Source organism: Melanostigma gelatinosum, assembly GCF_949748355.1.
Source record: "Melanostigma gelatinosum genome assembly, chromosome: 12".
Lineage (NCBI taxonomy): Eukaryota > Metazoa > Chordata > Actinopteri > Perciformes > Zoarcidae > Melanostigma > Melanostigma gelatinosum.
In genome coordinates this window covers 9,072,771-9,084,968 of record NC_136645.1, presented here as the reverse complement: position 1 = coordinate 9,084,968, position 12,198 = coordinate 9,072,771, and the positions used below count along the sequence as shown (strand labels likewise).

Sequence of the window (12,198 nt, the reverse complement as noted above, 5' to 3'; positions counted from 1 at the left end):
ATAAAAAAACAACAACATCAATAGCAAAACCTCTGCCTTCTCTTCGCTTTTCAGGAGATCATTCTGAAGAGGGCAGCTGACATCGCCGAAGCCCTGTACAGCGTTCCCCGCAACCACAACCAGATCCCCTCTCTCGCTAACACAGCCTCCCATGGCATGATGGGAGTCAACTCCTTCAGCAGCCAGCTAGCAGTCAATGTGTCTGAGTCACAAGGGAATGACCAAGGTATGTGTTTAGGGTACGGCGCCATGACTCAGTGGTTCTCAAAAGTGGGGTCCAGGGACCTGCTGGGGTCCTTGAGGTGATTCCAGGGGGTTTGCAGCCAAACAAGAAACAGTTACATTTCACTCTTTTTTTTTGTCTCTCATTAAAATGAGAAAGGGGATAGAAATGATGTTTTTGAACACCGGGTTCACTGCCCCATGCTCACCCATAATATAGGCAGTTAAAGAGTCCAATTAAGTGCCAGATTCTTTTCTTATTAAAACTTGCATCTGCACAACGTGCCGATATAAAAATGTCTGACTGCAGCAGTAAATCCCCGTGATCATCTAGTGTAGTCAGTGAGCATTTCCCTGGTAAACTCTGCATACCGAAGGAACGGAATGAACAAACTCAAATTTCTATCTGCCACCCGTGTTTTTCAGTGGGCTACAGCCGGAACACCAGCAGTGTGTCCCCCCGGGGCTACATCTCCAGCAGCACCCCGCAGCAGTCGGGCTACAACTCCGTCAGCAACAGCATGAATGGCTACGGCAACGCCGGCATGAACCTGGGAGTGCCAAGCTCCCCTGGGTTCCTCAACGGATCCTCTGCCAACTCCCCATATGGAAGTGAGTAGCTTGCCACTATCGCACGCTGTAGTAGCACTAAGCTGCTGCTGATTTAATTCCAGCTCCCACATTCCTTTTCACATCTATGAATCACTTCTGACAGGGTTGTAACATTATTGATGGTGATAATATATTACTATTCATTCACGGGGGCTTGTTTAGTTTTAGCACTTCGGAGAACACACGTGTAGCTCAGAGTAGAAGGATATTCATTTTTTATGTGTAGTTTCACCGTATGCCACCTGTATTTGTTCAACCGGACAAGATGTTGATGGTAGTGGCCTGTGAGTACTGATCGTGTATCCCCCCTGGCAGTAATACTATCCCTGCCTCACCTTAACTGCCCTCTCCCTCTCCAGCACTACTCACAGCACGTTCTCACTCTCACCCCCCACCCTCCTTTCCTTTTCCCCCTCCCTATCGTCTCTGCAGTTAAACAAAAGAGCGCCTTCGCCCCTGTGGTCCGACCCCAGGCCTCCCCACCCCCCTCCTGCACCAGCGCCAATGGCAACGGACTGCAAGGTGAGCCCCCCTCACCCCCTCATCCCTTCCCCACGGACTACTGGTCAGATACCGCTGCTCAGGCCTCTGTCCGGTTTGGTGAGGGATTAATCATTACAAATATATGCATTTTGACAGGCCAATTTACACCTTTCAGTTCACACTTACACGCACTCACAACAAAGCATGCCTACACACACACACACACACACGCAAACATAGGACCGCAAGCGTCGTCTCACGTCTGCGCAACGCAAACATGCATCCTTGTTGCCCTTTCATACAAATGATCCCCTCTGATGTCGCAGGAAAAGACCTTCCCAGAATTGTTTTAGTAATTGTGTTTATTAGGTTTTGTGCATGTGTCATGACCAACATGATTACTTTGAAAACAAGCTTAGCCGTAGTGTGTGCCCCAAGATTAATAACATTGGGCTTAATGAAGTGGGAAATTAAAGTTCATCTTGCTACACGTTCATACTTATTAATACATGTTGTGCAGAAATTAATGAGCAATGCCTTGCCATCATCTGCGCTGGCAAACTTAAAAGCATTTCAACCATGACTCTACAAATATACTCAGAGCAACATAATAATATATCATCCCAGCACTCCACTAGTCGCCTAATTGTTAAAACGTGTGAAAGTACTGAATGTATAAACTCGCACGGTGAGGTACAGTTGCTAATGATATCCTCAGCAGATGGCCTTGGTGAAATATCGGAAGCTACCTTTGATCTAGTCTAATCTCTCTTAGATAATGACGCGGAGGCGCGACTTGGGGAATGTGGAAGTGTAGGACTGATGCGCTGCACAGTGTTAGAGAGCGGAGGATAAAGAGACGAGGGGAGGAAAGGAAGCGATAGAAGGAATCTGAGGGGAGTGTGAGGAGTGTCTAGTACTGTAGCATTGTGGCATTGTGGCATTGTGGGAAGTGACCGTGTTGTTGCTCTGCCGTCACCGCGGCCGCGTCTCCTGGGAGTCTGGGCCACTGTTTGCCATTACCCCAACGCCAGGAGAAATATCACACATAGCAAGACTGGCATGCTGGGGGCTGAAATGTCAGAGCAGGAGGGAGGTTTTCAAACTCTCCCCGTAAGGAGGACGTGCAGCAGCAGGCTGGCGGACACGGCAAACACTCACAGGCACATACGCAAACAGGCACATTAAAGCATACATTCACGCACTGTCAGATGGCTGCACTCACTCAACACACACGCACACACACACACATCCATACACAAACACTGAATTACAAAATGTTTTATATTTATATACATGACTGTTTTAGGCAAATAGACTAATCTGCTTTTTCCTGTATTTTTTTTCAGCCATGTCCGGCCTGGTTGTCCCTCCAATGTAAATGCACTTTCATCATCTCAAGCACCGGTCGACACATTACCACTTCACAGGAGCACACAGCAAAAACGCTGGTGTAATGTATAGTCAAACGCCCGTTCTGTTTTTAAAGATGAAGACAACAAAAAAAAAGAATTTTTCTTTCTTTCTTTTAAATGACTTTCGCAAACCTGCAGAAAAAAAAAAGGATTTCATGAGGAACAATATTTTTTTTTTCTGTGGGAGTTTTTTTGTTTGTTTATTTTTTCCTCCCCATTTTATCACCCTTGAAGAGGACACGGGATGATGAAGGGTTTATTTTGTATACCTGTCGGGTTGTGCTTCGGCCTTGGATCAGTCCAATCAACCACACATTCAATACTGGAAGGGACTCTGTGGACTCACCACCTGGTTGTAAAGTAAAAACACTGCTGTACAGTACATTTGCCAATGAACTTCAGAAATTGTTTTTTTCTGTTCCAACTCTCTTTTAATAGATTCACAACAGTTGTGTGTCTTTATAATGTGACTTTTTTGTATTTTTATGTGTGAGAAAAATACACAGGGGCCAAGACAGTTTGAATTTCAACTGGAAAATATATGAGATATATAATGTAGAATTGATCTTAAAAGTACAACAAATACGATTAAAAAGGGGTGGGGCTGGGTGGGTAAGGTTGTATCATGTTTCATTCCTGCATTTTAACTTAAATTTTGTAATTTATTGTAGCTAGAAATCATCTTCAAAAGTAAAAAAAAAAAAAAATCCTCTTTGATTCAACAAGCACACTGACGTGTACAAAACACTGCTCTGTTGATGAATATGATGTACTTCCATGTCTAGAGCTTCCTTTTAAGCAAGTGTGTTTTGCCATGTTTTACAACTTTTTTGCTAGCACTGTATATTAATGCATTCCTAGGCTACTGTGAAGTCTGTTTCTTGTTGATGAGGAGCAGTCTCCCCCTTCTAGCTCCGACTCCCTTCTGTGTTTTATATGTGGTTAAAAATTGTAGACTATTGTGATATTGCCAAACTTGTGCTAAATATTTATACATCTGTCTTTTTCATGTTCTTTTAGATCAACAAAAAAACATTTAAAAAACAAAATTAAAATCCATTGACAACGTAGGAGTATCGTAGTTCATCGTCATGTTTCTGTTCAAACACACACTTGCGCTCACTGAGGGAAATTTTGTAACATATCAACTATAAATAATGTATTTATCTCTGAAATTTTGTACATTGCTTTTCATTATATATGTATTAATTGTCATGCCCTTAATATAGTGATGCAGCACAGATAATTCAGCCAAGAACTGTTGCCTTCATTTGTTTTCTTTTTGTATTTGATGAAATGCAATGTGCATATATTTCACGTGTATCTTCGAAAATTTGTGTTACTCCGTCAAGACTCTCTGTCCATTTTTTTTAAAGGGGAAGTCAAACTTCATTGTTTATTTTTATATTGATTTTAAATTATCTATACAGACCATTTTGGAGAAAACTTTGTTGGTTGTATTGTCAAATAAATTGTTTGTGACCCATATGATAGTTGTTAAGATCCAATAGAGACTAATGTGCATGAGGGACAACCTTGGAGATAAAAAAAAAACACTCCATTTTGTGGTTGTTTTTTTTTCTGTTTTGTAGAATGTATAGAAGTCATTTTTACTCACCACTTATGACTCTGCCACATAGCTTACATGTGTTTACAGGGAAGAAAATTGAAAAATGTCAACATTTGGAATGGAAACAGAAATGAATAAGTGATGTTTTATTAAAAATTTTCAGTAAAAACACAATAGCTCCTCAACTGTGGACTTCTTCAGTTTTAAGTACAATCAGAACAAAGAAAATAAACAGTAGAAGCTTCTGAAGACAAACCTGTGATTCGTCTGTAAGTTGTAGTGTTTAGACTTTGCCATAGAGATAACTGTTTGAAACCTGTGGAAAAGTGTAACATCCATAAAAGATGAAAACTGCTCTTTAGTCATATTCTTTCAGCAAAGCACTCTGACATTGTGACATATATTCCTACTGGTCTTTGTATCAGCATATCCTGCATCTGTGGCACGTCAAAGGTTCATTGTAGTCATTCATAAACAGTGCGAGCTTTTTATTCAAAGCAGCCCAAATGGGGCTCATTCAAATCCCTCATTTCATTGCATTAAGCCACCTAGTTAATAAAGAATCAATACATTGAAAGAGCAAGGTTATCCTTTGTCTATAAGGGCTGGTATCGTTTTGAACCTCTTATAGTTTGAGCGCTGAAAGGGGGGGGGCCCACTGTGAAATCTATACTCATCAAGTGGGTCAAACAGAAGGATAGAAGTGTATGAGGGAAGAATGGCGGTTCTCCTTAAAAACAACTGAGCATCTTATCTGGCATCCTGAGTGGTCGCGGAGAGCAGGTCACAAAATGTCAATTTCTCATCAAGGCAACATTGTCCGAGGCCACCCCTGCCTTTAATGCACAATTAAATGACGGCAACCCTGAGTGGCAATCAGCATATCACAGCTTATTATGTCAGGCGGCATGCACAGATCGCACGGCAGCGGGTCGGGAGATAGTCCAGGAGCTGCTGATAGCGCGAAGGACAGATGCACTCAAAAGAGCCATTTAATTTTCAGCTGCGATCGCCTTGTGCTTCAAATCATTCCCTCGATAATCCGATGTGTCTTTCAATTGCCACACATCTGCTTCCTGACATTGCATTATCTGTTTCAGATACACGTACACAGGCTTTTTGGATCTATCGCCTTGCTCACTGCTGTCTCTGGTATTCAATGTTGCACAAACTCTACATTTATTTCGTCTTTACTGCCACAACACATGAAACCAAGGAAACTGTCTCTCATCGCAGAAACAATAACCAACAGAGGGGAAAAAAAAAGGCACAAAAAGAAAAATTCTGGGGGTAAAAGTGCAATCAAAAAACGACAAGCTCGCTCAGTTGTTGCCAGTTTTAAGAGCTCTGACGCCTGGCAGGCAGGCTGGAGGTACAGTATATTGTCTCAGCAGGTTTCTCTGTACCCAACGACCAGCCACTCGCTCTGCCACACCACTCAATCATTGTGAGAGCCTCTTTATTGGAGAACTCTAATGGCCACCCTCCACCATGATCTTAATGTGTGCATTAAATATTTATAAATCCTGGGTCAATAATGCCCCATAACCAGAGCCTGACAGACCCCCACCGTACCATGTGGCTGCCTCCCTCTCCAACACAGGCAAAGGTGAAGGGGTCATGCAATCAAAAGAGAGCGAGGCTCGCCACATCCATATGTTGCCACTCTTATCAAGACTTTCCTCAGTACTGGTTATCTGTCAAAGGAAAGAAATATTGAAAGCAATATCGATCTTAACTAGACGTGTGTTGCCGAGGGCCCCGCTTCAAACATCTGCTCTGTGCATTGTTATATTTCAAAAACACCTCCTCTCAATAATATAAGCCTGAGCGGTAATATTGAACATCTCTGTGTGGCGCAGGCTGCCCGACCATGACTAATAACCACGTTATTAACAAGCGTCGCCGGAGATTAAAAAAAAAAAAAAGTTGATAGATGGACCGAGCGCTTCTTAATTAGCGCCGGGTTAATTGTGCAGCCATGGGCACCCACACGGGTGACTCAGTGGCTTTACGTGACCACTGCCAGGCTGCGCTCCTGTGCTGTTCAGGTGAAAAGATTGTGCTCCGGTGATAGCGCACACAAAAGAGCAGGCCGGACAATGAACCAGTCAATGGAGAGCTCCAGTTGAAAGAGCCACAATGGCCGTGCATGCTGGGAATTGGGCTGGACGATATAAAGGAACGGAACCTTCATTGAGGCCATGGAGGACAAGCATTCAGAAAACAGGTTTTGTTTGCTCTTTATCAATCTGCCGCTTCCCATGAGAAAAAACAATTCAAACTGACCTTAAAGAGAGAATATTACCTTACGCATCCACTCCCTATACGCAACTCTTATTGAAGGGGCTTATACGTTCACTTTTAATGGCCGCTAATAACTTTGTGCCAATACGTGTGCAGTATCAAGACGGGCCGTAAAAGCTAAAAGGTGGATGATGGTTTATCTGCTCGATGGGCAGGATTTGTTCTCGGACAGACAGGATTTGTGTAACCGCTGAGTGATGCGTTTTGTGAGGAGGAGAAAAAGCGGCTGCGACTCTCGTGAAGTTTATACACGAGTAGGATACTGCTGCCGTGACTGCCGAGATCATAACTTTGAGAGGGCAATGAATCAAAATAAGAAGTCTGACCTTTTTTTTTTTTCCTTGTACAATTCCACGTTTGAGTCAAAACAGGGAATACAGTTTTTTTTAATTTTTAAACAGTCCGACATTAGCGCAGTCTCCTGTCTGTGAATCGGTACATCAGATAAGTCACTGATCCCCTGCTACTGTACACTGGGAGTCAGCTTTGCAAGGAAAACTCCAGATCCTCGCTAAGATTTCCACTTCACTCGCTGCAGTCAAGGAGGATGAGCAAAGTGTCCCAGTGCTTCAAAAGCCATTAAACTTGTATTTGGGTGTCATTTGATACGTCATCAATGTTTCAGTGTATTTCAAACCCACAAATGCGGGATTTACCCCCCCGGTAGAAACACAGTATTCACTATAATTTCGTTGGATGAACTTCACTTCGTCCAAAAATCACACGGTTAAGCTTGCCTGGTCAGGGAGTGTTAGGCTATGGTGATAAAATAATATCACTTGAACTGTATTTTCTGCCACAGTCTCCTCCACCACATAGAGCTCCTTTCATAGTACCCCTCCGTAGTGCTTTGTCCAGTAGTTCTGGATATGATATCATCTATTAATAATGTATTGGCAATGGATTACATAAAAAGGGAGCAGAAATAACATCCAATATTCATGCCCCCTGAGCTTGACTGTGTCCAATCCGTTTGGCCCATAAAACCTTAGCCCCATTTCCATATCCGCTGTGGGTCACGACAGGTCTGCCGCACAAAGGCTCACAGAGCAGCTCAACCCAGGAAAAGGGCAGTAAAAACCGGGTGGATTTCTGAACCTTTATGAAACAGCCCCCCCTTTCGAAAAAAAAAGTGAAAAAGCCCTTTTCCGATTTCAGCGCCTGTGAAAAACCTGGTACTGTATTTCCCTCTTTAATTGTGCCACTTGAGAAATTGACGTGCCTCTGAAACATGGCATGAATCTCACAGTTATTGCAGTCCCCTTGGCAGGGAATGTTGATACAACATCTGCATGCTATAGAAAGTAATGGAAGTAGCAGAGGTGGCAGCTGCAACTCTACAGGAAGTGTGCCATTTTCAGGCAGTGCTGCTGTGAGAACCACTAACTGCCAGCCTGGTCTTGCAGGCAGCTCTGATTGCCAGGACACTATGACAAACACGCAGGGGCTGGGAGTGTTGCATCCTGGGGGATGACAGCTTCTGTTTGATTGTCAATAAGGCTCATTAGCAGAAAAAATGGAGAATGCAAAAAGAGATTAAATGGTTTGAGACAGGGTCCCCCTCATGTTTCATTACAGAGGATTTATCAGGCCCTTTATTTCATCAATTCCACAAAAAATCGTTCATTGCTTCCACACAAAAAGTAAAGCTAAAATTATTTGTAAAAAAAAAAAAATCTAAACATTCCAGTAATTGTAATGAAGCACAAGCTATTCCATCAAAACAGACCCAACAAGTGCTAATCAAGCCCTTTAACCATCATCCACACCTTACATAAACCTCTCTCCTCGTGCTCGGAGCGTCTCTCATCTTAAGAACAGTGGCGGATGTTTCCCTCCATCTTAGGGAGGAACGGCCAACAAAGCAGCGTGTAAGGGCCTTTCCCTGAAGAGTCCTTGTCACGCCGCGCCAAACCTCTGTGATTATCGTTGTTTTTGCAGAGTGTCCATGCCTGCCAATACCGCTGTTCCATAAATGAATTTGGCCCCTCGTCAACGAATTACCTAACACGCAGAACTGTGTATGTGTCACATCCAATTCCAACTCACCGGCTTTGGTGGTGTGTGTCAGCTGGAGGACTTAATCATCAATCGTCAATCATAATAAGCGAAGCACATTGATAGGGCTTCTCTCTTTTTTTTTTTTTTTTTTTCCTCCAACACAGTTAAATAAAGTGTAAAGGGAGAAGTTAAAACTGACCTTGTTAAATTGGGACCACAATTTATATTCCTAATTTAGTGTATGGATTAATTAGTCTTGTGTGTGTGTGTGTATCAGTTTCCATGCGGCGGAGCTTAGGAGCTATATCCACTTCATCAAATCACTGCTCGCTTTCATAAGGAAACTCTGGAATGATATCAGTCAGTCCAATCTTGATGTTTTTGCTCAGAACGGGCTTTGCATATTTTTAGCAGCACACTTTTAATTAATGCTTAATTGGACGATTTACAGAGAGGACTTTTCTACTAATCAATAACCCCTATCTCACACCATACAAAATGAATCACTATGACCTGCTATCAGGCCTTAATGCAGAAGTACACACGCATAACATGCAAACTGGCAAAGCATGCATTTCGCACAAGGCTGAGGAATCTGGCTCATATTTTCCCTCTCCCTGATCCAATCCACTCCTCTCCCCCCGTCATATAGATTGGATCTGCGGGGGCCAGAGGCGCTGACAGAGCCCAGATGCTCCCAGTCTGTCTGGGGGAACTGGGGAGACTGGTGCCATGGGGTCCTGGAGCCTCTGAAGTGCCGCCCCTCCGTCAACATGACCAAGGCTAGACCTGCACTTTCTCCAGGCTGAGACACTCCTTACCACACTGACAACCACGCCGCATAGTCACAGATTGATACATGCAGCGATACGCACTCACAGGCACCCGCTCTCACGTAATGTATGGTCGTTCATCAGCCGTTCCTAATTAGAGACCCCCAGACCAACAGTTGAGTTCATAAGGTTACGCCGACACACTGATGCAAGGTTACTAACGCACACACTCGCATGCTGATACCTCTCAGGGTTTCTTCTACTTTCTCATTTAATCCTGCTCCGTCTCATCACCACTGTCCTAAACTTGCTCATGTGGAGGCGGGGGTCTCTTTGTTCTAAAGAAACAAAACAAAAAAGGCACCATACGAATCCTCCATCCTCCCGCTTTCTCTCTCAAAACACAAAGATCATTATAAGAGCATCAAAGTATGCCATGTTTGAAATGATATTTCTCTTTGTAGTTGGGGCGTAGCGTGGAGTGTGTTGGTATTAGATGCTGCTGTGGCAGCTGTCGTGGCTGGCTGCGTGGTGCCTCGGTGTCAGGGCCTCTGAGGCCAGGCTGTCCCGGCAGACAGACAGAGGGGGAGGAAACCTGATAGCGCAGCCAAGCCCCAGTCTAACGTCTGCCTATCCAGCTATCTATTCCGGTGTCTATCTGTCTGACTGACTGTTGGACACGGCGTATCTGCATGCCGGACACTCCTCTGGCTCCCAAGCAGCAGTGCACCGCTTGCAGTTGAGTTAATACGTTCCAAAAAGTTATCTTCTTTTTTTTTTTTACGCATATACAAACTTCTCGGGGAAGAATAAAAAAGGAGCTATTTATGAATCACCGATGTAGCTGCGGGATTCACTTCGGCAGGGTCCCCAACTAAGCTTGCGACTCGTACCAAGGGGTGCAGGTTGTGATAACATTAGAATTATGAGCCGACATGTATGAGGAGCGAGAGATGGAAGCGCAGAGTGTTTTGAATTTGATGTGGGGGCAGAAAATTGCTCTATAATGAGGAGGGGTGCCGGGGATATGAGCTGGGAGGTGGGGATTTGGAGACAGGATATAAGTTATGAGAAGGAAACTAATGTTAGGAAATGCAGAGGCTGTTGTTGTTGCGACTGTAAAAGCTAAAACTGTGTCTTGTTTCTATCGGCCATGATTAATACAGCCCGGCCAGGTCAAAACCCCGCACTAACGCTATGGATGCCACCAACCATATCCTCGCTCTTTCTGGGGCTCAAATGAGTGTGTGTTGTAAGTGTGTGAGAGTGTGTGTGAGGGGGTTAATAAATGTTGAATCAAACGCCGCACGAGACACTCACACTCCTTAAGGGTTGCCCATTAGCGGTGTGTGGGTGCATGGGGAGTTTATCAGTGTCTGGGTGATTTATGAAGTCAGACTCAATATCATCCACTTCACCCACACACATATGGACATACACATGTGCGCACACCAACCAACACGCATGGCCACATGCTCAAACGCACACCCGCTCACGAGCATGCAAGCACGTGCACTGGTGTAGCCGCGCTCTCTCTCTCTCTCTCTCTCTCTCTCTGAAATGGAGGCAGATATTAGGCCAAAATGAAAGGTTTCACAGAGATTAACAGTGCGGATGATGAGATCGTCTCGGCCTCTTTTAATCTAATTCCTTTTTTATCTCCGAGCCAGCATGATACGGAAGTGGTACACACGGTGAAAATACTCCCGCAAAATAACACAGACATAATAATAATAATAATAACACTGCTACTAATGCTGATAAATATTAAATTGCCATGGAAATGTAAAAATTGAGAAAATAAAAAGGTTTGAATTATCTTTAAGAGATTCCTTGGGTAGCTAAGCAATTACATGGCCAATTACTGGCAGCATGTTTGAAGCTCTGATGCTGGACTTGTTTTTCAACATCAGACTCAGACCTCTACAGACATCAGTTTCTGCGGCTGCGAAATTCACAGCATTCCATAGAATTTACTTATCCACGAGCAAAAAAAAAAGAAAAAAAAAAAAAAAAAGGAGGGTGCTTACAGTGCACTTCAGAGTGCGCCTGGCTTAAATGGGACCCCTTGTGGCTGTGTCACAGCTCCCTTCGTTAGGGGGCTGACTGCAGCCTGTAGTCACCACAGGCATCATTAGCCCCTCTGTGAAACCACAGACCGAGTCTCATTCTTCATCTGCCTGTCTGCTGCCTCAACATCTACGCTGCAGCGATGGTGCTCCAACGGCAGAGTAAGCGAGTCCAGCAGCACGGCGAGACGGCCACAAGGAGCCGATCGGATAAGAAATTCAAAAATGCAGCAAAGTTCAAATGTATTCAGCGAGCGGGCCACTTGAATTGGTTCTGCAAAGGTTAGAGTCGAGGTTATTTTGGAGGGCTACCTGGGCTGAAGAGAAAAGGAATAACTATGAGCAAGTCAGGGTCACTCTGGGGCTGCACTCGTCTGTTCAAGAACTTGGAGGGGAAAAAATACTAAACTGTCAATGTTACAGCAGATCATCGTGAGAAAATGTAGAAAATAAAAGTAAAAGGACATATTCAATTAAAGCCGCTGCTATTTCAAAACACTCGCCACCACTGCTGCCCTCTCCATATGGTCGTTCCAAGAGAGAATAATTCATCCCAAAGGGATTAAACTGGGTTGTGATGAAAATAAAAACAACATATAAACATTTAAGTTACAGATTAAATGTGCAGGATGAATTCAAGGTTGAAATGTTGATTTCTGTTTCCCGTTCTGTACTGCCCTCTAATGGAAAACACTACTCAGAAATAAAAAATAAAGGAGCTCTGACATCCAGAGCTGCAGTGAGGA

At 43.8% G+C, this 12,198-nt stretch overlaps 1 protein-coding gene across 2 annotated transcripts in view; it reads left to right on the top strand.

Annotated features, from left to right (window-relative positions):
* Positions 1–3,315, top strand: part of LOC306785266 (transcription factor COE3) — a 65,920-nt gene extending 62,605 nt beyond the window's left edge. The window contains exons 13-16 of one of the 2 annotated variants that reach the window (XM_079279571.1): positions 55–226; positions 649–834; positions 1,267–1,356; positions 2,667–3,315. In XM_079279571.1, coding sequence (XP_079135697.1) covers positions 55–226; positions 649–834; positions 1,267–1,356; positions 2,667–2,698 — 480 coding nt within the window. In that variant the 3' untranslated portion in view covers positions 2,699–3,315. Of the gene's footprint in view, positions 1–54; positions 227–648; positions 835–1,266; positions 1,435–2,666 lie in introns of both variants that reach the window. The other variant, XM_079279570.1, reaches the window with a different exon arrangement.
* Positions 3,316–12,198: the final 8,883 nt, after the last annotated feature.